The 26,121-nt window shown below is 45.7% G+C and overlaps 1 protein-coding gene across 5 annotated transcripts in view; it reads left to right on the top strand.

Moving 5' to 3' along the window:
- SHROOM4 (shroom family member 4) overlaps positions 1-26,121 on the top strand; it is a 678,783-nt gene that overhangs the window by 636,477 nt on the left and 16,185 nt on the right. For 4 of the 5 annotated variants that reach the window (XM_069648654.1, XM_069648655.1, XM_069648658.1 and 1 more), the window contains 3 exons: positions 390-1,118; positions 13,541-13,686; positions 13,771-14,047. In XM_069648654.1, coding sequence (XP_069504755.1) covers positions 390-1,118; positions 13,541-13,686; positions 13,771-14,047 — 1,152 coding nt within the window. The remainder of the gene's footprint in view (positions 1-389; positions 1,119-13,540; positions 13,687-13,770; positions 14,048-26,121) is intronic. The other variant, XM_069648657.1, reaches the window with a different exon arrangement.

Raw genomic sequence — 26,121 nt, forward strand, 5'->3', positions numbered from 1 at the left:
TTTGCCGCCGCAATACATGTAAATGAGGCGGGGGAAGCCCCCCGCATCACCCAGACCCATTATACCATTTAAGGGGAGTGGGGGGACACCACTGCAACCTCCGCTCCCCTTAAATGGTATAATGGGGTACACCTTTACAAGGTCAAACCACAGCATTTTTGCCGCGATTTTCCATAAAGGCGATATTTTGGCCGCAATTGTATTACTGCATACCGTTTAGACAGGTGTATAATGTTAAAATGCATAATAATATCATGTAAACAAACGTAACCAGTGTGGTATAAACATCTGTGTTCTCAATTGTGACTGCTTATTTTGAATACATTTCAACGACTTCAGTTTTGTGGCCTAATTCTTACTTTCTTTTTTACATATATTTTTTTTTCCAGTGAATTGTCTCACTGTAAGGTTGGCTTTCAAAGGACTAGTCCCCTGAGGCCGCGTTGTGACCGGGATCACGAGTGGTCCATGTGCTACAGAAGCGTTTCATCCCAAGACCTTTCATGTGACTGTGACCGACCAAACAGGGCGGTGGACATTTCACCTTACGAAGACAGTCTGGTTGACCCACCTCCACTCTCACTCCGTGGGAGGGCCTTTTCAGAAAGTCACATCAATTTTGAACCTCTGACTTCCAGAGTCAGAGAAAGGAGAGAACCTGTGCTGTCCAAGTTGGAGGAAAACCCCCCTGGATCGCAGAGAGCGGCCAAGAAGAAGGCTCCTCCTCGGCCCCCTCCACCAAAGTGGGGCAGATTAGGCACACGGCGCGCTTCTCACCAACATTTGTACAATAGTTCCGACACTCCCAGCACTGGCCCTGCTCACCAGACAGTGCCCCCAGAGGCACTATTGCAGCAGCAACAACAGCAGAGGAGGAGTGAGATGGAGGCGGCAAGGCAGCGCTCGCAGAGCCTTCCCCTGGAGAAGGTTCATGGGGGCTTTCTCAAGCCAGTCGCCATTCAACCTCCACAAGTGAACTGCCACGACCCACGAGAATATAGCCACTCTACGAACACTGAGCACCCATCGAAGTGGGACCTTGACAACATGTACTACAATATGCCCGAAAGAACAGCAGACCCGCTGGTGGCCAACAGTGGTCACCATGATACGCCGAGGTGAGTGATTGCAAAACTGTATGGTTCCAGTCACAGCAGGTTGTTGCTGGTGTTTACAGGGAGGTAAAAAAAAAATTGGCACGGCTAGTTACGCGGGTAATCAGAAGTAGGGGTTCTTGAAGAGGTGCTCCTCCCCATTAAGACAAGGCAAGATGCTGTTCATAGCCTATTAATTTCCTTTTTTTGTTCATGAAACATGTATTTATTATTAGTCGCAAGGATACAGGCAGTGTTCCAGATAAGATTTTGAAGGGAAGTATTTTTCTCCCTATTTTTTTTTAAAGTTGGGAGTAAAATTATTTTGTAAGGATTAAAAAAAGTAAGTTACATTTCCAATGGGAATATTTTATAAGGGAGTAAAAATGTAACTGTAAAACAGAAATATTTTTGTGATCAAAATACCTTTGCACCTAGTTATTCATGCACATTAAAAGATGCACTTTCATCACTATAGATCATGCAGTGATAATAGTTTCTTCCTTTGGCACTATGTGCCCCACTGGTCCGAACTTAGCCATGGAGCATTGTGCGTGAAGGCAGGGGTGACCGGCTCTGAGTGTTTCCTATTTTATGTTGGTAGTATTTCTACTCACTGTTTTTATTTTTTGGGAGTACTTGCCTATTCTTAGGGAGTAAAAGTTGTGGATACATCCCTTATCGGTAGGGCTGGATTCCTGGGGGGGGTGGGGGGTGGTGGGGGTGGGGGTGGGGGGGGGGTGGTGGGGGGGGGGGGTGTGTGTGTGTGCACTGTGTGTGCACTGTGCACTGTGCACTGTGCAATCTGTCATTAATGCGCATCTCCAAATACCATGCTCCGGGTTCCAGTGCGTGCCTTGGATAGAAGCATGTAAAAAGATACATTGGTCATTACCGGTAAGTATTCACAACATCCCTGAGGGCCCCAAGATCACCCTGCTTCCCTCTTTCAGCAGCAGAAGCTACAGAAATTGCAGTCCACATGGGGCGGGTGAAAAGGTTAAGCTTATTCACAACACTCCCAGAAGAGCCGGCGCTCAGGAAGGATCCAGCTTCCCACAATGCCATAGTCCTCCCCATAAGGTATTGAGCTGCTCTGGAACGCCCAAGTCCAGGCAATTGTTCAAAGGGATGGCACACATAAAAGCACACCATCATTGAAGTATGCTCTTGGATCCACGCATCTTTCCAGTGCATAGGGCCTAGCTGTGTGTGGCTGTTAGGGGGCTAGAGTGGGTAGGAAGGTATTGGCTATATTTTGGGGTTCTGGCAGAGAACTCTGTGTCGTGGGTTGAAATGTAATCTCAGCTGATTTGGTGTGGCTGGTGTGTGCGTGTGCTCGGTCATTCTTGAGATAGTTGGCACCACAAGCTGGTGATGGTGTTGTATAGGAAAGAAGTGACCCCTGCCCTCTTGATGTGGATTCCCTTCCTTTGCTTCCTGCCAGTGACACCCCCCTTGCCATCTCTTCTCCATTGCTGGCGTTTCTCCTGTTATTGCCCTTTCCCCCTTCGCGCCGCCACTTCTCCTAGATAAGAGAAGTGCGCCTTTTGTCGAAAGCCCTGATAAACGGCCGTGTTGTGCTTGGAATGCAACAGCCAATGAGAATGGAAGCTTATCTCTGTTCCCACGACGGTGTTGGGTTCTTGGGAGTTGGGGCGTGGGTGTGTTATTGCAGTTGCGTTATCACGTACGTTTTTTAAACAAAAAACAGCACGCAGAATTATTTCCGTGCCGTCATTCAACAATGTTTGTGCGCACATTTATTTCGAGTTCTCGGTTTCAGGTCGAAATTCCACTGGCCCGTGTTTTATGTCGCGTCAATCTCGGGGGGGTCAGAAAGAGGAGGGTGCGGGGAAGGGGGGAGGGGGCAACATGTGTTCAATCCCACTGATCTACTTTTAGTAAAGTTCTGCTAGAACATGGTGACATCCTCAACTTCATCTCACAAGGACTGCAGGATCATGAGGCAACTTGCTGCCATCCCCTGATTTGTTAGGTCGCAATTGCTCCCCACGTGGTTTCTCTTGAACTCCTAATGCCCCCTAGTCCCACAACTTTAACAGAAGGCACCATCTGAGTCTTTAGCATCAACAGGAGATGCGATGCCAGCTCTGATCTGTACCACCACAGCCTCTAGGAACTATCAAGGAGCTGGTGGGCAGACTGGCGACACCGCAGCGGATTGTCGGTGTGCACAATGGGTCACCAGGTGCTGTCTTTAAATTGACTTCTATGGAGCAGGTGAAATAATGTAGTCATTTTGTTGTATGGCGTTGGCTTATCAATTTCCTTTGATTAATTAGGTTTAAAACCTGTCCAATGTCCCGTCCTGTGAACTTATAACGGTCAAATGTTATGTGATGTCACTAGCAGTGTGCTGGAGTATTTGATCCCATCCCCGCTGCCTCGGAGGCTTTAGTGAAAATGCCACTGTGTCCTTTAACGCCAGGCCCCACTGCCACATTGTGTGTTAATGGAATTGGATTGAGTGCATGCTCTGTGTAATGGCTTGGACCACATTTACCAATTCATTTACATTACCCAAGCGGGTCAGCCCTCCAATCAGCTCTTCGTCCTTGCCTTTAAAAGAGCCAAAGCTGGAGGCGCGAGCTTTCCTTTCCTAGCACCCAATCTGGAACGCGCTACCCCTCTCTCTTAGGAAAGAGACCTCCCTCGCAGTGTTCCTTAGAGGCTTGAAAACCAAGCTCTTCAACTGGTCCGGCCCTCCTTTAACATAAGATCTGACAGTTCCCATGTAACCATGGAACTTGTTTATCTTATAAGGGGCATATCTTGTAAATGTCATCACAACTGTTGTACTGTATCTTTTTCACTGTACCATTGTATCTAAGCAAGTCCTTCTGTAACAGCGCCACAATGCCCCAGGGCCGATTTATTCATTCAAATAAATAAAATTACAGAATGCGGCCAAAGGTGAACTGGGCAACTGCAGGCAGACCCCTTGCGACAGAAGCCGTTCACACTGCACCAAGCTAACGGGAGCCTGCTGGGTTAGCATTCCTAGTTCCTAAGCAATCCTAGAGGTGATGAGAGATGATGTTGAAAAGTGTCATTTTGGTCTGCGGCTACAAAACCGCTGCGTTTTCACGGCTTGCTGAAACTGGGAGCAATTGTCCAGCTCGTGTGGGGCTACTGGGTGGAGTTTCGGCACGCATCTGATTATCGAAGGCTCTTTTTCCATGGTTGATCCTCCTGGAGCAAAGCACCACAAGTTACGGCCATATAATGATCACGTGGATGTTGCAGGAAGATGGAGGTAGAACTTGGATTCCAAAGAAGCAGGGCCCATACAATACATATAAGCATTGTCAATGCCACGAAATATTGGAATTAACTTATTTAAGTGAAATTCAGAGGGCAAGTATATCCGTTTATGATTGGGAAACCATGGGAGCTTTGTAAATCATGCCCACAAAAACATGGCTGTGTAATTTGACAACTTCTATAAGTCGCATTAGTTTGTATTTCGGCACCTTCTTCTGATTTCCATTAATAGGTGTGTGCAATAGCCCGTTCAATTTGCAACCATGTGGGCAGGATCTTCACCCCAATTCTAATCGGCCACAGCATACTCCACACATCAGTGAATGCCTGAATGCATGCATGCATCCATCCATGCATGCATGCATGCTGCTCTTGGCTCAATAACCCAGGATCTTCCCGTGCCCCCACAAACGCACAACTTGAACGGCACACACAGGCAGAAGACTTTCCGTGCATGGCGAGATTAGAATTCACTCCCTCCATCACAAAATGGATGCCACAATTGGAGTGACCAGATAAAAAAACAAACAAGAAAAACAGGACAGGGCATAGACATAGAAGTAGGACTATTGTAAACACAAATAGGACTCTGATTAAACTGTAGTAATACTTCTATGTTGCTGGCCTATTGCGGGTGTGGGGTGTGTGCTCACAGGCACACTCCTCGTATTGGAGGAGAGCGGCCTGAAAGTGGGAGGAAATGGGCGCGTGAATGAACATTCACGCCCCCATTCACACGCATGAAGAGTTGCGCCGGGCCCGATTTCGGGATTTGGAATCGGTTCCCGGCTTAAACCGGGACCGTACCCACCGATCCAATCCCAGGAAGTGGTTTATAAAATAAAAAAAATCCTGTGACGCCGGGACAGAGGGCGATTTTCCCGGGACTGTCCCAGGAAAACCCGGACGTCTGATCATCCTAGCCACCATGCACGGATGTTTGCAAGCAAGCGAAAAACCAACCACAATCTATCCAAATGATCCAATGCGTCTCTCTCGATTTAAATGGATGTCCCACCCTCTGCAGATTTCCAAAACCTGTTTGTGAACCCTGCACCTGTGTGGACATTTGCCTTGCTGACACTGATTAGAATGCATTGATGCAGAGCAACTCCAGCGATACTCACAAGCAAGAGTCTGTGTCTTTCTAATCACTGTACCCAGACATCTTTGTTCCTGGCTTTCTCACGATGGGGCTGTATAAGTATTTTGGAGGTACATCATGTTATCAAATACCACTTTCCTATAGCACACAGTCTTTGATATTCATCAGCTAATGCATACATGTAAACCTAGATCTTTCCAATGAATTTATTTCAGGGGCAGTAATGGCAAAAAGCCATCCAGGCCGGAGCTCCCACCTCTCAATAGCACAGTAACCCACAATTAATGGGCCACCCGGTTTCTGTTGACTCAGAAGCGTGGGATCAACCCCAAAATGTAGCAGCCTGATTACCTTTGTGGTCTATGTGTACATTTGTGCCTCGTGTGTTTCGGTGTGGCATTTGCGGGCGCGTGTTTCTGAATACCTAGGTGGATCCCTCCCAAGAATGCTTGTGGTCATGGTTTCAAAACAGATATTTACCTTTGACAAACAAAATAAAATGGAGTGAATGCATTTTAGAAATATTTCAACACTCCTGGAGGAAGGAAGTGCCTCTCCTGGAGTCACACTCGCTGATAAAGACAGGCAGCCGGCATGAAGAGGTTAGCCAAATGTGTGTAATGTCGTTCGAGTCTTCAATTATTTACACAATTGGTTTTGAGTTTGCTTTTCTGAAATTCTTATTACATCAAGATTATCAGTTGCGCTTTTTCATTTATTCTGTCTCTGGTGCACAATTTGCATTTTTAGTCTGTCCCACAGTTGATGGCTCGTAGTTCGACACCAGTTCTAGTATTTTTTGAACCTCAGGGTTTCAGGTTCCAGACATGTCTTGGTCAGCACAGCACTGCATACTACTTAGCTGTCTAACAGGATTACCTACTTTTATGGGGCTCTCCTACAGTGTTTCCATAGCTCTGTATGCCAGTAACTGGCATTACTAATACCTAACTCCATGCCTGTGGAGGGATAAAAGGCTGAGCGCCTAGTAGGATTTGGATCGACCACGCGGTTGTTGCACACAGGTTGCATCAAATGTCCTTTTTTATGTGGAGTAGCTTGGAGACAGAGGCCTTACTAGGAAGGGATCAAGGGGCTATAGCCCCAGGTATTTTGGTTGTAGTGTAGAGGAGGCATGGTATCACAAGTATGACACTGACACGCAGGGTACCATTTGAAAAACGTTTATTAAAGTTTCAATGGGGTGGGAGAAACTCCATAGAATGCCCTATAGCTAGGATGGGAGTAGTTACAACGATCAAATAATGAATAAAACAGTCCTAGTTGCATCCGTCAAATCAAAATGGCCTATGCTAACAAAATCTAATGCCTGCCCTATCTCTTGTACAAAAATAGTGTATAAAGGAGATGTGTATGTAAAGAAGAATCTGTGTTCGAATGTAAAGCATAAATGTGGCTGAATCGTGTTAGACAGCATAAGGTGGTACTCTTAGGCAGAATGAAACACCCTGGCTCGGGTTTTCAACACTAAAATATTTCTAAACGTGGACCGAGGCCCGCCTGACCTTCCACGTTAAAGTCTCTCTTTCCAGTCTTCCAAACAATGTTCAAAAGAAAGTTCAAGCCGGTCCCCCTCTTTCGGGCACAGACCTCTTCAAAACAAAAGTTCATGTTGGTCCCCCTCTGTCCGGCTCAGACCTTTCACAACAAAAAGTTCAACGATACTTGTAGGGTGCTCCATTCCCCAAACTTATTACACTTCGGGTCTCCCGCAGTCGGGCTCAGACCGTTTCCGGATGTCGAAGACTTTCGAATGTGCCTGGCTTTCTCTACAGACCTCGGCAGGACCACTTCGACTCAAAGTTCAACGTTCAGCTTTTTTACTCTCCCCTTCTCTCTGGGTTAATTTTGATCACTTTGCTTTTACAGTTCATTCACTTTATCGCTACAAACAATTCACCTTTCACAAAGACTTTCGAGTGGGCTACTTCCTTTGCTGTACCACTCTGTTAAGCAGTATCGCTGGTTTCACAGCTGTCCTTACTTCAAAGTTTATTCACACGTCTGCCTTTCTTCGCGTCCCATCCATACGCGTGCAACCTTCACTTGCGATATAATGTTGCAACTTCAATCTTTCTTTAGCACACACTGGTCTCAGGTCGATTGTCAACTCGCCGGCTTTGTGTGTTCATTCCTGTCTCTACAGTTTTCCCATTCACGTGTCAAGGTTAGTACCACAGGCTTGGCCTCGCCTCCACAACTCTGCCTTTCACCCGGGAGGTACGCTGACATCCCCGAACCACAAAGCAGCCTTCTGCTTTGGGATTTGGCATTCTCTGTGTGTCTTGCGTGGACTGTTGTAGGCAACGGCCTCCGGTAGGGAACTCCTGGGGTTCTCGACCTGCTACTCTCATCCCTACACCACTCTGCTTCAATAGGTTCGCCTACGCCCAAGAATTTCTACTCTTACTCATGTTCTACCTTGCTCAGTGTGTGTCTCTACGTTCCGACTTTTATCCGTGTGAGGATAGCTAATTGGTATCAGATGTATGCACTTAGTCAAGTGCCTGACTTTGCCTGACCCGATTAACGGGACATGTCCAGTGTGATGTATAAGAGTTGGTCTCGTCACTCTCGATCGCCCTCTTCCTCGGCCCAGTGTTCATGTGGAAAGGGGGGTTGGGACATCAGCGAATCCTAACCAATCGGATGGGTTAGGTGTACAAAAAAGGGGGGAATACCGCGTCGTGCCATTGGCTGCCTCACCCCCACTCACCGAAGACCCCTCAAACAGGTGATCCTCCAGCACTGGTCCACACCCTGGGTCTGGATCCAATGACGATGGGTGTGCCCTGGCCACCTGAGAAAGTGAAATCCCTGAGGCCTAGCAGGTGAGACACCCTTTGGTTTCTCAAAGTAGCCCCAGATGGAGGCACAGCGGCTACAATCAAAAGGCTGGCTAGCCCCGAGTTCTGAAATTCCTGATATTAGCATAGCGCCAGACCTATTCCAGACCTAGCAACACCCCTGATGAACATTCTATAATTGTGTAAACGTTATTTTCATTTTGCAAAATGAACTGGCTTCAAAACTGAGAGGAAAAAAACAGTGGCAAGTATTGCCAACTTGGCCAAAACAGACTCATTCTCAACTGTTTTTGATTATCAAGACCCCATTAAGTTTCAAACGACATTACATACATTTGGCTAACCTCTGCATGGCGGCTGTCTGCCTTTATCAGCGAGTGTCACTCTAGGAGAGGCACTTCCTTCCTTCAGGAGTGTTGAAACATTTCTAAAATGGAGTCACTCCATTTGGTTTTGTTTGGCAAAGGTAATTATCTGTTTTGAAACCATAACCACAAGCATTCGTAGGAGGGATCCACCTCTGCATTTAGAAACACACGACCGCAACCGCCACACCCAAACACACGAGGCACAAATGTAAATGTAGCCCGCAAAGGGAATCACATGACCACATTTTGGTGTTTATCCCAAGCTTATGAGTCCACAGAAACAAACAGGGAGCACCATTAATTGTGGGTTACTGTGCTTCTCGGGTATTGAGAAGTGGCCGCTCCGGCCTAGAGTTGTTCAAACATTCAACGAGTGGAAAGATTCACTCCTGGATGCTCTTTGCTGTTACTGCCCCTGAAATTCATTTATTTGCAAAGATCTAGGTTTTACATAGCTGCATTAGCTGATGAATTTCACAGATTGTGTGTGCTATTGGAACTTGGTACTTTGATACCATGATGTAGATCATGTTATTGTACATAATGCTATTGTGAGATCTCAAGACCCTGCTGCTCCCTGCACTATTCATCACCAACATCATCATACTTCCTGCATGCTCTTATGATGTGAAGTCTGATGGTAGTGATTAAAAGTTCTCGCCAGCAGGCCTTTTGTGTTATCACAGTGTGTGGCACTGAAGGGTTTCAGATATTAACCCTAAACTATTATTTCAGAATCAGAAAGGAAACCTGAATGATCACTGCCAGACCTTTGTAACTTTTGTTGATCAAGAGACAGACGCTACCACTAGCACGCATTGACAAAGTCATGGGCCTGGCTTTTATACACTGAATAATGTGACTACTGGACATAAGATTTGTCTGCGTTCTGTAGATTTGTAGCATTGTGCATGGAAAAATAGGCAAGTGCCTACTTGTTACAAGAGTGACATGTGTTCAAGTGGTTGTGCACCAAGTTTATCTCTGATTTCAATTTAACCATAATTTATCTGATTTCTGAGAACTACAAACTTGGTGATTTGCCCGCTGCGAAAATACAGTAAGTAAGAAAGGTGGAAAATTGTTTATTGACCAAATTACACAATTTGGCCAAGTGATGAAGCTGGCACTATCCTTACTATACCCCACCTGGGAGTGGGGTGGGCAGTGGACATCGTCCTCCCGAAGTAAAGGTCAACATAATGGGGCAGTGGTCGGTTTTTTGATCATGCCCATTACCTGTTTTTCAGGGGGCCTGCAGTTTTGGGAGATAAGGTAACCTATGTATTGGGAGAATAATATGCCCTGTTTTACGCTATTTGGTCACGTGGAGTAGCTGGCAAACAATGATTTGGCAAAGAACGCCGACTTTAGTTTAGTTTAGTTGTTTGTACCGTGCACCGGACCCTCGAGTAACTTTGGGATGATATTTCAACTTTGAGTCCTCCTTGGTGGAATAACGACCTGTGACTAGTAGTTTAGAGTTCTTTGCCTCTGGCATATTACACTATACTGGAGCCTGTGAACCACAGTTGCTTCCAGAGTTCTTGAAATGTGCCTTCAATGGCTGTTCTATCTTGCATGTTAAGGCATTCCGGGGTAAACATTTCAATGTGTAAGCCAATATCCAGTTAAAAAGTCACTCTCCCTTAAATTCTCCACAAGCATCCATACCACTATTTCATACTCGCCAGGAGTCCATTGTGACTCCCCAATCGCTTGTGGCAAGTGCAAATTGTGAGGCCTACTAAACACTACAGCGTAATAGATGAACATCTTTGAGTTGGTCATAACTCATCTGGCCATCTTTCCATTTCATTTAACGTTTCGCCATTGGACCATGGGGTGAACCAAAAGCAAATCAATCTTGTCCCTGCCCCCCCAAAAGAAGTAGTCTAGTAAAAAAGTGCCATGCCCCGGTTTCCTCTGCACAGAAGGCGACACAACCTTAAAGCGGGGTCTATTGAGCCAGCAACTCCAGAGCTAGTTGGCAAGGGTATACCCGGATGTGGGTCCCTTTCTCGTCATGCCTATGAAATCGGGTAGTAACTTACTGATCTAGCCCAACAAGCCAAAAACATGTCTGAGGTTACTTGTGCTCCCATTCAGAGGGGACATGGTCTTCTCAGACTCCTGGGAGAGGATGCACGCAGGTAGAGTGGGGGAATCTATACACGAGGAGCCTCCTGGACTCCGTGATGCCAACCTCTGCTACCTCTTGGGCCGCCCAGTTAAATGTGTGATTGCTGGCATGTCAGGTTTCCAGCATCCAGCCATTTGCACGTCACAAGACCGATTTAAGAAGGAAAAAAGCAATTTCCTGATGTGCTTTTAGTCTCCCTCACTGAAAGCACTGCGTGTGCTCGAGGGTGTCCACGTGCCAATCAAGGAGCACCGCGGTGCATTGGACCTATCTGATGGAACGTGTGCTATGTCCTTCTAATGACCAATACCAGAGTCCATGTGAAACTGCTATCCATTAGGTGTCCAAGAAAGCAAGGTCCAAGCAGACATCTAACCTGCTTCTTTGATGCCAGCAAAAGCTGAGCATGAATTTGAAATGGAAGGGAGCGCTGTTGCAGCCCTGACACGTGCCTCTTCTTGAAAAATCCTTGAGGAACAAGCTGAACGTTGCCTGGAGGCTTGCAGCTTTATTTGCTGCTACTTTGTGTTTGGTCAGTGGTGTCAGAGGTTAAGCAGCTTTTATATATTTATTTATTTATTACTGCACTTCTCAAGTTTAACAGTACAGCGTGTAGTAATACAAAAGTCATGAACGAAATTAGCAATTATACATTTTTGACTCGCAAGTGTGGAGCCAGTGTGGGAGAGGACCCGAGGAGTACAGTCTAGTGGTGCTAGCTTGGCGTGGTGATGGTGGGGCGATTCTGATCAGAGGAAATGGCCTCCAAAAACCAAGGTCAGATTTCTGCAGCAACCCAAGTGGCACGCACCACAGTGCTGCATAGGCAAGTCCTTGGACCTTTCCATTTTTCTAGCTAGCATAAGAAGATTTGCAACATGCACACAGCTTGCTTTGCCAGCCCTATATTCTGGCGCCTTGAAATTGGCTCGCCTGTTTGTGTGAATGCGGAACCTATTTAGTGTTCTAGGATCACATCCGGTCTTCGGGGATCTGGGTAGTTATCATTCAATGCCACTAGACCTGGACTTGAAGAGTGCTCTAGAATTGGGAGTACACCGCCATAACATCACTCCACTGATGGACTTGCTCCCCTGATATCAGCATTTTGCATCCATTTTGCAAACTAAACTCTTGTTCCCCCGTCTAACTCCTCGGGACTGAGGGCTGCCATGCAAGGTGTTGGCTTGTCTCAAAAGGGAGGTTATTGGTGTTGTGAAAGATGCATGTGGATCTATGTGTGAAGCCAGATCCTTTGTAGACACTTGAGTGAGTGTGACAGTGTTGTTAGTGCCAGAAAGAAGAGGGGCTAATAAAGATCACTGGAGACTGAGTCCTATGGGGGTAGTGCAGACTCCCCGCGCTACCCATTCATGTTCCCCCACCCTGGTCCCCACGCCCGTGCTCATCTGCCATTGATTTGGCCACTCCGTGCTGCAGGGTGTCGGAGTGCGTGCATTGTTGCACAGTTCTGGGTTTCAGGTGGGCTGCAGTGCAACAATGCATAACATATGACCGTGCATTACATACACTGGAGAATGGTTGGCAATCCACCCCTTAACAGACATCTCACAACATTGAGTAGCAAAATGTAAAGTGGTGTAGCATGGCAAGACATGTAAAACAACATTGCATACAATGGCGCAGCAAAACAAGGCTACCATAATATCGCACACTCGCGTAGCGCAGCATAAGAAGAGCAGGCAACATGGTTAATACTATTGCCTAACAGAAAAGCGAAGCTTTGCATGGAAGTGTGGCATGATCACTTAACATCTCTTAAAATGAAGGCAACCTATACAAGAGAGGTTCACCGAAGCAACACCGCACCGGGATGTATGGAAGAGGTGCACTTGTGCAGGGGTTTGTGCTTGTTAAACAAGTGTCATTGCATAGGTCTGTGTGCAGGTTACCGCACTGGGAATTGTTTCGTTGAAGTACTTCATGCAAGTGTGTGTGTAGCGTAAGAGTTAAAATGCCTGGCCTACATATGTTTGTAGTGTTGTAACTGCACAGCTATCTGCTTTAATGGGGATAGTGTGGTAGTGATGCTAACAATGGTATTTTCCCACATGCCTCCAGCCAGATTGTACACAAGCCACTGGTTACACTGCCAAAGAATCTTGAGGATTTACCAATCTAGGTCAGATTTGAGTCCTCTATACAAGGGGCTTCCAGATGTGCCCTAGAGCCGGCGGAACCAGTTTCCCAGTCCTAGCCGCCCAATTATGGAACACACTTCCACAGGAGATCAAATCTATTCAAACCTTTGAAACTTTCAGAAGCCACGTCATCACATGGTTATTAACAAAAAGTAACATTACTCTCCTTCCATTTGACATCTTTCTGCACTCCCATTCCCTTATGTATATATCTGCCCCCCTGCTTTGTATCTCGTACCATTTTATGCTCCCCACTCACCCCTGCCGATCCTGTTATTTGAATGAATCTTCTTGAATCGCTGTTATTAGAATGTATCATCTTCAATCTATCTGTATAAATTGTATACTGTAACCATGATCTTCACCTTAAGCACCCAGCTTCCCCTGGATCAGGCACGCTATATAAATAAAATAAACAAGCAAACTTACCCAGGGCCCAATGCACATGCACAGAGACCTACACTCTTTTCAATCTCTTGTTACCCATGGTTAGGAGGGCCTCTGTGGCACTGCTTTTGCTACATTCATTTGTGCCTTCTTTCTGATCTACAGTTCATCACCGTACAGGCTGGACGCACGGCATTTTGAGGAAAATGGTGATCTGGAAAGATCCACGGGCAGCGATGCTGGGGACCGATCATCCTTAAGCAGCTGGACCGACGAATGGCACAAGTCGCAGCCAGTTTCCCCTACGCCTGGTGAGTTTTCCATACCTGCTTGCCGGCAGCGGGCATGAGCGTCTGAGGACGGATTAGCACCTTATTGCCTCTCCTGTCTCACAGCCCAAGGGCACATGCAGGGCGGTGCGGAGGACGAGGAAACCTGCCATGCTGAGATCCTGCGAAGACCTCCAGTTCGAATGACATCTGAGGAGCTTATGCGAGACGTGGCCGGCAGAGACCGATCGTTGGCGATGGTGTTGAGCCAGGCTTCTGGCATGGTGACCACCGCCGAGGTGATGGGTGAGCTTTTCTGCAAGGGTGATCGCCAGTCCTGGACGGAGCACTTTGAGAAGGACTGGAGTGCGGAGCAGCCCTATGAGAATTCAGGCCAGGAGAGGTATGCAGGGTCCTCTTTCTTTCCCTCCCTTCTCTTATAGCCTTTATCACTTTAATCTCTCCCCCACTTACTGCCCCTTTCTTGTCTCCTTTATAGTATAGTCTGTGTACTTGCCATGTCATTGTGTAGTGTTTGCGCTGGGTTAGTTACAATGCACAACAAAGCAAGAGTTCTATGAAATCTCAATTAAGAAAGACGTGAAAGTGTTTTAATTATTTTGGCTGAAGTTGGTCCACTCCCAAAGTAACATGGCGGATATCTACTTTTTCCCCTCCTCTGTATTGGGATCAGGCAGAGGCAGCAGCACAGCCTCTTTTTCTAAGGATTTAGTGTAGGATGTTCTTTTTTTTTTAATTTTTAATTATGAGTATTGGTTTATCACAAACGTTTTAGCTATACAAAACAACTGTTAAAATAAGTAAAACGCCTTCTTCAATTAGACATTTAATAATACACAATTTCATTAAGTTTCTTGTACCCGAGTGATTCGTCTTAAAATATCGTCTTCAAAATGTTTATCATATCTAAAACGAGATGAAAATTTTCACCACCCATTAGCACCAACCAACTTTGATCTTATAATCGGGTACTGTTCTGTGTGAAGAATTTCCCCATGTGCACAGATCACATGTGTGTCAATCCCCTGCAAGACAGAATAATCAGACCCTCCAGTTTATAGCGATTTTGCGATCCCGCAAAATGCTGCGAAAACGGCCGTTTTGTGCAAAATGCCGCAAAAACGGCCGTTTTGTGCAAAAATTGCATCTTAAAAAAAAAATAAAACATTTTAACTTTTTTTTTTTTTTTGAAGTAATCTGCAAAAATTACTGTTTTAAAAAAAATAATACTCAGGGTGACAGGTTCTCAACTTTTTTTTACACAAGTAATGAAATGCGCTAACACATCTCATCACTTGCGCACCAAAAAAGTGCAGCCCAATTCACAAGGGACACATGAATGGGCACATTCTATATGCGCGCCCATTCAGATGGCCTTTTTCACCTCCTTGATCAAATAAAGTGGCGTTTTTGTAAATTTAAAAGCGCATCCCTCATTTCCAAGCAAGATGCACTTTTAAATGTGCAGAAATTGTAGGCAACCCTACGCGCACAGGATGTGGGGCTGCCACTGCATGGCAGGGTCTTTCCTGACCCTGTCATGCATTTCTTTTAAGGTATGAACCGCTGCTGTGCCGCTTGCATTTCTGTTCCTCAAACAGGATAAAAATGCATTTTTTGGGTCGCATTTTACAGCGGCAGGCACCTGGAGGGCCTGTCCCTGTGAAAGGCGCTAGGAGCTTGCAGAACACTGTCGGGAGAGCGATTCTATTCAAAGTACTGCCCATTTTGATGACAAAAATCTATCGAATGTTACAATTTGACCTATTTCGTCCAGTACTATTCGATCAATTTTTATAAATACTGAACATGTGTTGCGTGGGTGTCACCCGCTCCCCATGTTCCGCATTTTTGGTCTAGGGTGGTTGCATAAGTGTTTTCCCCTTTTTCCTCAAAATTGGAGCCGGGGACAAAAAAAAAAGGAAATAACAAAAAATAAAAAAGGGACCCTGCGGAGTCAGATCCGACCCACGTTAGAGGGACGGATCTGGCACCGCAGGGTTGCAGGGGAAGTGGCAGCGACCAAGCAGTTAAGTAGGGGAGGGGATGGGGTGGTGGTGAAAGGTACATTTTGGGTTGTTTGGCTAAAGTGCAAATCAATTCGCAGCGAAATTGACTACGGTCAATTCTGCCGCAAATAATTACACTTCGGTCAAACAACCCAGAACACCATTCAAGGCAGCTGGCCAGCGCACAATTTGCGCTACAGCTCAAGCCTGTGGAAATGCGCCGGTCACCTTTGAGAATAAGGTGACCTGCTCATTTCCAAAAATGGGTTGTCTAAGAATAGTATATCCTCCGTTCTTTTTTTAAATGCCCCACTATTTGAGGAACTGGGTCAAAATCTACATTTTAAAAAAAATAAAAAAATGGTTACACTATGAAAGAGGGAGAGTGATGGGTGAGATGTGAAGTGATAGGCAAGAAAGCAAAGGGAGAGCAGTGGGTCAGAGGAGGAAGCGCAGCACAAGAGAGCAGAGGAAGCAGTGATTCGGTGGGCCAGAAATCTAAGAGCGAGCAGAGGTACAGAAAGTAGGGGGAGCGTGTGGTCAGTGAGCCAGAAAGCGGAGAGGAAGCGGTTGGCCAGAAAGAGGCAGTGAGCTGCAGATTGGGAAAAAGTATGAGGGAAGAGTGTGATAGAATGGGAGAAAGGATGTAAGATGCAGAAGCAGCACAAAAGAATGAAACTGTATATTGCGGGAGGAATTGTAGAGTGTAAGGTGAGTTGGGAGTATGATTTGGAGTGTGGCAGGGGCTGGGCAGTGCAAATTGTGACTTGACAGTGTGACATAGCACGTGAGTATTTGTATGACAGAGTGAGAGGTTAAGGAATGTAAGTTGGGATGGAGAGTTGGTGAGATGTGTGTTGGTGAGAGAGGTGTGTGGGTGTTTGGGGGATTGGAGAACATAGAAGGGGAATATTTTCAGCATTAGAATTTATAATCAATTTAGTTAATATTATTAATAGTTCAAAGAAGGTAGCAGGCGCTCCTCTCCAGAAAGAACATGGCATGATAACACGTGTATGGGGTTGCTTTTGGTACTCTTGTTCAGAGAGGAATTGCCATAGCGTTTCGGTGCTGGACTGCCCATGTGGGCGGGACAAAGACTGATATGCAAATGGACATTTCCCATCTGTGAAAGGTACAGTGAGCAAAAAGCATGTGCTGCAAACTCTCATTTCAGAACAGGTAATCATGCCATGTTCTTTCTGGAGAGGAGTGCCTGCTACCTTTTTTGAAATACTATTAAATAGGCTTGAACATTAAACCAGAAATGTAGCCAAATCAAACACTGTTCTGCCAAGCCAGAGACATCTGGAACTCTTCCTATTAAATTAATACAAAAGATACATAATAATGATACCCTGGCTCTCTTGTAGCCTTGCACTCTGCCTATTTCCTGCAATGTGGCAATCTTACACCCTCCAGTTAATACAAAATGTCCCGCAAAAATGCCGCAATAAATAAAGGTTTGTGCCGCAAAATTTGCCATTTCATGCCGCAAAATCCTGGAAGGTCTGAGTAATAGATGTTTTAGAGTTTCCAGGTTCTATGGCCCTTTACAGTATCGGCAGTCAGTATCCAGTACCTCCAGTCTCATACGCGAGCTAAATATCTCCCTAGTTGGCAACAGATTCAGCCTCGCCCTAAGAAATTGGTTCCTGCAGTAGCTATTGGGGAATTTCGACAACTATGCCAGCACCTCGTGGACACAGTGGTAAACCAGTTTGTAGCTCTTTCCTTTGTGCGTATCCAATCTGATCTCCAGGCTTCAGCCCTTACTTTATCAGGGAAACGCGTACATTCATCTCTCGTGGAGTCTAGTTCCGTCAACAGAAAATTGTAGCAATTTTTCCACTCAACCAGTATCTCGTCTCTATGAGATGTTATTGCTGTTTTTAACAAGTGATATAACCGGCCTTAGGTGTCTTCCATACACTTATGGTAGAGGGAAATACTTTTCCAATGGATCATTCCATGTAAAGACTCCAGGTACAGTTGAATCACTTCTGTTGGAGTATCTTTTGGTAGCCCCTGGACTGTTTTCCAGAAAGCTCCCTCTAAATTCGACCAAATCTTGCAAGGTAAGAACACAGCTGTCTCGGCCCCATACATAAAGGCTGCCACCATTTTCACCTTGTAGAATTAAATCACTGGTAGGAGTGAGAAGCGACCAAATTGCGTATGTAACTTCCTACCTTATAAGGCTCTTTGTTATCTTTGATTTTAGTTTTTTTTTGTTTTGGTCCGAGTCTCAACCCTACTAGAGTTGACTCTGGTCCCTAAGTAATGAAACAGTTCCACTTGTTCTGACGACTCACCTTCCAAGTGCCATATGTGGGTCTTGCCCTTTCTTCCTTGTATTAGTTCCAAGGTCAATACCTTGGCTTTAGGGACGTTGATCACCAGCCAATTCTCTTTGACATAATCCATACATTTATTAATTTGCCATTCTAGACCAATAGGTGTTTGGTCCATGAGGACCAAGTCATCCGAATACAAAAGCCTATAACGGAGTCCCGCTGATCATCGGTGGAAAGAATCTGGCTTTTGCCAGAGTGTCCCCCAGGTCCGACATAAACCAATCAATCTAACTTTTAATGATGAAATGGCGTATAGAGCTTGTATGGCCTCTGTGAGACAGGCATGGTATCAAGAGAGACACAAACTCAAAGATATTCGTTATCGAATCCTTTATTTGCTAAGGTTCCTGGGTTGGTGTAATGCCTGACTGGCCCTAACACCAAAGAGATGGTTTCCTTAACTGATGTTTCTAAGGGCCTATGAAGTCTGGAAGTCCAAAATAAAAATCTGTCTGTCTAAACCTATGCCTGCCCTCACTCTTCTGACAAAAATGTGTTAGAAAGTCTTTCAAGGGCAAAAAAGTGGTGGTTCAAAAAAATAGGAAACCAGGATTGGTTTCAGGTGGTCTTCTCACCAGATGTAGGTTGGTCAGCTTAAAAAGAATGAGTTCAATCAAAAGGGACTGTTCATAGGACCTTCTCCCTAGTACAAACAATGTCAACGTCTTTAATGCCTTGAGGTTCCCTTCCCAAGCTTTAGTCCTTCCAAGTTCAAAACATAACCAAAAAAACACAGCTGCTGTCTGCTGTCTCAGGGTTCCCTTCCTCAAGTTTCAATTCCTTCAGTAACACAAAATCATCAAGATTCCACTTTGATAGGCCTCTTAGGGTTCCCTTCCCCAAGCTCCGGCCCCTCTTGAGTTTCAAAATAAAAGTTCAATTTGTCATGATATACGTTTGTTTCATATACAGTTCTTTCAAGGGGTAGCATCAGAGACTTTAAAAAAACTCCAGGATCTTTGCTCCTCCTAAGCGCGACCACTCCAAGCTTTAACCCCTCTTTTATTTCCTGCTCTTCCTTCTCTTAAGCTTATGCCTCAGTAGCCTTCTGCACCCCTTTCTTGTTCCCCCCTGTTTTCTTGACTTCTTTCTCGTACCCACTGGCACCTTTCTTTCCTTCTCGTGCGCACGTTCAGCTTCCTCTCCTTGGGCCACCTGGCACCTTCTTTAACTTCTTCCGTGCACACTTGCCCCTCCTTTGTCCTTCTTGTGCCCATGGCACGTTTTCCAGCTTTACCGTGCACACTTGCACTCTTTACTTTTCAGTACCCACTGGCACCATTTCCAACTTTCCCATGCAGACTTGCCCACTTTCCATTCTGCCAGGTCGCTTGCACCCTTCTTTCTTGTTTTGGGTCACTTGCGCCGTCTTTATTACAGTTCTTTCACTTTGCGCCCCTGTGGCTCTGATTTTCTTGCTTTGTTACTTTCTCTTGATCTTGTCATTCTTCTTTCATTCTATATTGCTTCACCGATTCCTTTCATTTCTTTCCTCTTTTCCATTCCGTGCCAATTTATGCATTCCTTTCGCCTGCTCTGCTTCAGTCAGCCGCATGCTCCTCAGTCTCTCTCTCACTTGCTCTCTTACTTTTAAGAGACTCATCCGAGCAGCAGCGCGTTGACAAGCGGATCCTTCTGGTTGTGCAGGTCTGAGGTCAGGGTCTCACCACCTGCCCTTCAGACACCCTTTGGGCCGGCACAGGTCCCAAGGGAGCGAGCAATGTTCCAACCGCCAATAGCAGCCTGCATTGTGCTTCGCTCCAGCTCCCTGGAGCACGGCTCCCTAGCCACACTGCAGCCCCTCACAAACACCGGCAGAGCATCTCGGCACGCCATTCTCCTCGGGGCCATAGATCCTGCTGCTCTTTACTCCTTGGCTTCTCTGGTCCAGACAACGTCCCCAGCTCGCTTTTTCCTCTTGAAAAATACCACACCTTCTATAGTTGGAGTCAGGTGTGATTGATAATTAGTAAATGCCTGTCTCTGGCTGACTCTGTCAGTGGGACAGTTTGTTCTTTGTACAGCCGGTTTCCCTTACACTCCCCATGTTCCTATGGGAAATCTTCCTTACTCCCGGTTGCCTCTTCCTTGTCCCAGTATTTGTTGGAAATGGGCAGGGGGAGATGGAAAGCGTTTTGAAATACCCCATGAAAGCTGAGGAAAAGGATTTTGAGGTAGACTTGGAGAAGGGGGGATACCATGTTTTGCCCTCAGATGTTATCCTCCACCCAGGTGATCCTCCCTTGCTTGTCCACCCCCAGGGTCGGGATCCAAAAGCAGTGGCCCTTCCCTGGCCACCTGACTGGAGGATCTCAGGGGAGTAGGGGGAGAACACTGTCAGGTTTCTCACACCTCTAAAATATCTCCAGGACACACTGATCTCTCCAGTTAAGACCACAAGAAGTTCTGGTTGATGCTGTCGAAATCCTGGGCGAAATCTATGAACCACAAGTAGATGTTTCTTTTTCGACCGTTCCGTGCCCTTTAGAATGTTGGAGGAGATTGATATTTGTTCCCATCCCCTTCGTGAATCCTGTCTGGACCATGTCAGATTTTCCCATCGCCTTGGTCCACTCGGACCGGGATTGAAGTACTATAGACGCGAAGATCTTTCCGATCACGTCGAGAAGGGCAATAGGATGATAGTTCTTTTGGGTCGACCCTATTGCCCTTCTTAAATATAGGAATTGTTATTGACAGCGTTGAGGACGGGGGCACCATCCTTGTCTTTAGGATATGGGTAAAGAGTAGAGAATGAAGATGCCCACTTATCTGGGTCTTTTTCAATGTAGCATTTGTGAGCCCATCTGGGCCTGGGGCTCTGGAAAAGCTGGCCTTCCCAATGCGCTCCATGATGTCTTCTCTTTCCACTTGAATATTCCATGGGTTTATAGCCAGAGGGCCTTGGACTTTGTCGAGAAGAGGTTGGTAAAGTGTTTGATCCATACTTCTTCCTCCACGACCATTAGTGAAGACTGGGCCTGTGTTGCTTCCATGTTAATCGGCCCCAGGTTCTCTCTTGTCCGCGACTTGCAAACGAGCTTCAGCATTGTTTCTGTATCATGTGGGCTTTGTATGGAATTATTTTCTTGAACAAGATGACTGCAAGTAGATAGATATGACTGGAACAACCTCTATATAGGGAATAGGAGGACGGAGCAGACCTTACAAAGGGTGCTTTACGTAAGGCATAGGAAAACTAAAATTAATTTGTGGTCCAGTGACAAAGGGAAGAACTAATGGCACCACAGAATTGGGAGCAAAGAACAGATACGTAATAGAAACTATAATTACAGGCATTAAGACATGTGCATGTAGTTTGGTGCACCATATTATAGTATGTACAATTAAAGGCATTCCTGTTTAAGGTCTTAAAAAGGCAAAATAACTAGGTGGTAGGTAAAAACACCTACCCTAAATGGTACCTACTGAGGTGCACAACCTCCCATGCCTTAAAATATTTAACAACCATTAGAATTAGACTCGTCTCTAGTCTCATAGCCCCCCGTGCTATTTCACTCTTTCTGCTTAGTCAGGGGTGGACTGGCCTATAGGGAACTCTGGAGATTTGCCGGTAGGTCTATGGACGCTGGGTCTCTTTTGTGTTGTAACTTATTTTATTTCCAAATGTTCTCATAGGGAAAGGTTTGGGCTTGCTGAAAAGGTGTAAAATGGGGCCACTGTTACAATTATTTCCTCTTTTTTGGTTCCCAGTCCACCCCTGCCTGCCGTAAATGCATGACTTTGCACTTGTCTTTATAATTTGCTACCTCGCTGTACACTCTTCAACTTGAAGGCCCCAGGACAACTGTTAGGACAGGGTTTCTCCCATCAGGGAGCAGGCAAAACCAGCAGAGGTTTTCGAGCACAGACTACACCTGGGTGTAATCAAACCTATCCGGGTGCTAAGTTCACCCCAGGGACATGGCCACCAACCAAACCTATTTACCACCTAGACCAATCCCATTATGGCCATTAGAGACACCAAAAAACAGGGTCCTTCAAGTAGTGCGCCCACTAGCGGCGGCTCTGCACTGAAACAATGACTACCCATAGAATATTTTCTCCCACGCAGCTCTAGTAGAAGCAGATTGAACCACTTTGAAATGATGGCTACAGGAGAAGGTTACTGTATGAGAATCAACACCTGCTCATACAACATACCACCAAGGAAGACACTGCCTGAGCCACGGCACCACCTACCACCAGAAGCCGAAGGATTGGCTCTGCTACAAAAGCAGGGGCATAGAAAATGTAACCCCAGTAGAGAGGGATACAGGAATGTTCTCTACTTATTTTCTCATCCCTAACAAATCCTAATGGTCCAGTCAGTCATCAGTCAACGGTGCAGAGGTCAGAATGAATAAGTTGCAAAGAATAACCAAGTTACTCAACAAAAGGTGTTATATGACAACTAGACATTAAAAGACTAGTAAGATAGCTCGGAGGGGTAAAGCGCTCGCTGCTGCAATGAGTGCTTGATCTGAAGGTCGCAGGCTCGAATCCCAGCAAGGCCAACTGAGCCTTTCATTCTTCAGAGGTCGATAAATGAGTACCAACTTCGGTTGGGTGATAATTGTATCTAAATATGTTCTCTATGTATAGCACTTTGGCGAAAGCGCTATATAAATAACTCATCATTAAAGATGCGTAGTTTCCCTGGCCCAAAACACACAGTATCTCAGGCTCAAGGTGGGCGGCTCTTGCTACCAATATAAAGTTTTGGGGTAACATTGGCACCACGTGTGTTCACAGAAGTACTAGCCATAGTGGCTTCCCAGTTATGCAGAGAAGGGATACACAACTATCGCTACTTACACAACTAGCTCATAGCTGGGCACAGCGCCAAGCAGTGCTGCGAGCCCACCCAAAAGATGATCTCACTTTTTCACCAATTGTCCTTGTCAATGAATGTCCCAAAATCAAAGTTGGTTTCCGCTCAGGTTTCTGGTAGTGGCTATAAACACAGGAAGCATTTGCTTTCGCATCGCATGCAAGAGTGCATGCTTTCCAGGCAAGTGTTCCTTCTTATCGGCCATTAATGTCAGCAACAGTGTGGCAGACCATGAAGCTACTGGGTATGATGGCCTCTTGTATTTTCATTATAGCCCAGGCAAGACTGCACAGGAGACCACTGGGGACAATGGCTCAGCACACAGTGATCGCAGGCAATGGAGAGGCTTGGAAGATCTAGTGGTGGGATCAAAGATGATCATGGAAGCTTTGCATTGATGGAATCCGTTAAATGCTAGAAGGATGACCATTTACAAGCCGTTCGGTACAAGTGACAGTAGACGGAGCACACTCCTACACACTCCCAGCCCAAGTCAAGTGGAATGCTCATTAATCTGTTGCACATCCATATTTTACCGCTCGAAGCCATTCAGACAAACAAACTGGGGGCGGGCATAAATTCCCTATCCCCATCCCAACCTGGCCAGAAAATGTAGCACTGGTCCAATAAGAAGGGGGTTTGGCTTCAAAGGCAACACGTGCCCAGGATGCAAAACTGCCTTGCAGACACGCACGGCAGAAAAGTACAGCAGAGACACGAGTGGGAGCTAAGCTCGTCAGCACTTAAACGTAATTGTCAGAGATGCAGAACTCTAAATCTGGATCTATTGCAGCAAATCTAAGTGCCCGAATTCTGCATCTGGTTACGCAGAAGGATTAATGGCAACGCACTATGGAGGACCTGTCATGATAAAACAATTTGAGCAGGTTGGTAAGATTTCACTCGGCTACCTTTCTTACAAGGTGGTGGTCTTTATTGCAATTGCTTCAAAGAAGGCCGAGTGAGCTGCAGGTTCAGTTGGCAGATAACTGTCCATAGCCATACACAAGGGCAATGTGGACTTTTGGACACATCCTAGGCTTGCAGCAAAATTCATAGCGAAGTTCCTTGCGACAGTCTATGGAGCTACCAGCTTTTATCCAGACACCTCAGTCAAGGGCCGAAACCTTTAGACACACTAAATGTACACAGGGAAGTCCTGGTCTACATAGACCTCACCAAAAACATGATAAAAGCAAGCCCATTCTTGGTTTCGTTTGCACCAGGACAGCAGGGGTTCCCTGTCACTGAATCTGCCATTGCTAGAATCTACCATTGCTAGAAGGATTGTATTCTGCATACAGGAGTACTACACATTAGTGCAAGAGTAACCATTGCTTCTTAAACCAGGCACAACACTCGATACAGAGCATATTGCATTCATGGCCAATCTTTATCTTGACCTCATTTGTGAAGCCGAAACATGAAACTCTGTTCATAGATTCACCAAATACTACTGTTTGGATACACAAACAAAGGGAGATTTGCAGGCGGGCCAGGCAGTACTGCACAATTTGTTAACAGCTGTGCCAACTACACACCTGCTACCAACATCATTCCCTGCCCACTAGTCCAGATTCATATGCAATGGATACATGGATTCACAAGTCCCAGAAGACAAACGTTACTTACCCAGTGATTGTCTTTCTTGAGCTTGTATCTGTTTAAAATCACATGTGCCCACTCAACTTCCCTGAGTTGGGACACAAGGTTAAAGTAGGCACTACAATAAAAACAAATGCCTGAAATAGGGGATCACACCTGCTCCCAAAAAGATATGCACATGGAAAACTATTAATCTGTGGGCGTAAGCCCTGATGGTCATTGTGGGTCCAGGCACACAGTGTAGGTATAGCGTGACAGGCACACCTCTGTCGATGTTTACTTTTACTTTGGGAAAAACAACTTTGAGTACTCAAGGCCAACTACTAGATGATGGAAAATGAATAGCATGTGATTCTAAACCGATACAAGCTCCAAAAAGAATATTACTGAACAGGTAACTTGTCACACACCCTAAAAATGTGTCTCATTTTACCAAATGGCTTATATATAAATGTCATAAATATGTGGGTGGAGGGCAGTAAGTCCTACACCTTCACCCCACAAGTCCTGGGGCTGTCCGATCAAATCGTTTTTTTTTTGTCATGGCAGTTTAGATCCCTGGTAAATGTAGCCATTAATGATGTTGTGCCACCTTTGTTGCCCATCTTTCACAATTACCACCTAAGTGAGTTTCTCTGTAGACTTTACAACTGACTGGCCTAAAAACTGTTGACCATAGTAAAACCTGCAAGTCAATGGCAAGCCTAGGGATAGGCATTCCTCCAACATCTTGTCTAACCCCCACAGAGCAGAATAGCCTACTCCAAATATAGTAATCCAGCCACAGACCCTCCATAGTTTTGAGACAAATTGTGGGTGATCTGCTCACCCTTATTGACCGAGAAAGGTCCAACCGCTCATTCTTCTACACTTTCCTTATGTTTTTGACATGGACAGGAGTGTGTTTTTTTTTTTTTTAATAGACCTTTTAACATGGATGTGCTAGTATTGCACTACCTTAAAGTTACTACTCAATTGGTTTATGGTGTCATTTCTTTGCCAGGGGGATATTTGATGACAAGTCCTAACTTCCCCAACACAGATTGCTGAATTGTAAGGAAACACTTCGAAATCCCTGCTGGGGAAGGGGGAAATGAAACAAGCGCTCGTTGACGCCAGAACCAAAAGGAAATCAATCGAGATGGGAGCCATGTGAGATCTAGGAATCGTAGATCTCATAAAATGGTGGAGAACGGTGGAGGGGCCTGGGAGGGAGGCTGGAAAATAGGCCCAATAGCCAAATATGGGAAGAGGGAAGGCAACACAAATCCAGGAATAAATGGGGAAAAACTGCCCCCAAACTGAACCAGGAGGCCCAAAACAGATTTACTTCTCAGCCTGAAAGGGGGACAAAATAGTTCAAAAGTAAATCCAACCAGAAAATGATCCCAAAGAGACTCCGAGCCTTGACATGAGGAAGCAAACCATTGTCTAAAAACGCAGAGAAAATCCAGCATGGTTGCCAAAGGAACCCAACACTTTGATCTGGAATCAGTACCTCTACCAAGTGCCATTCTCTTGAAGTGTCTTCTGTGGAGGCCATCTTGACACCGAGACATTTCAATATGTAGTCTCCAACCATTTCCACCTTTTCCGAAGTCACCACATGTTCCTTCTCTTAATCCTAACACTCAAATCCTGGCAGAATTGG

This window comes from Ambystoma mexicanum, chromosome 2q, assembly GCF_040938575.1.
Source record: "Ambystoma mexicanum isolate Mex_15411 chromosome 2q, UKY_AmexF1_1, whole genome shotgun sequence".
NCBI lineage: Eukaryota > Metazoa > Chordata > Amphibia > Caudata > Ambystomatidae > Ambystoma > Ambystoma mexicanum.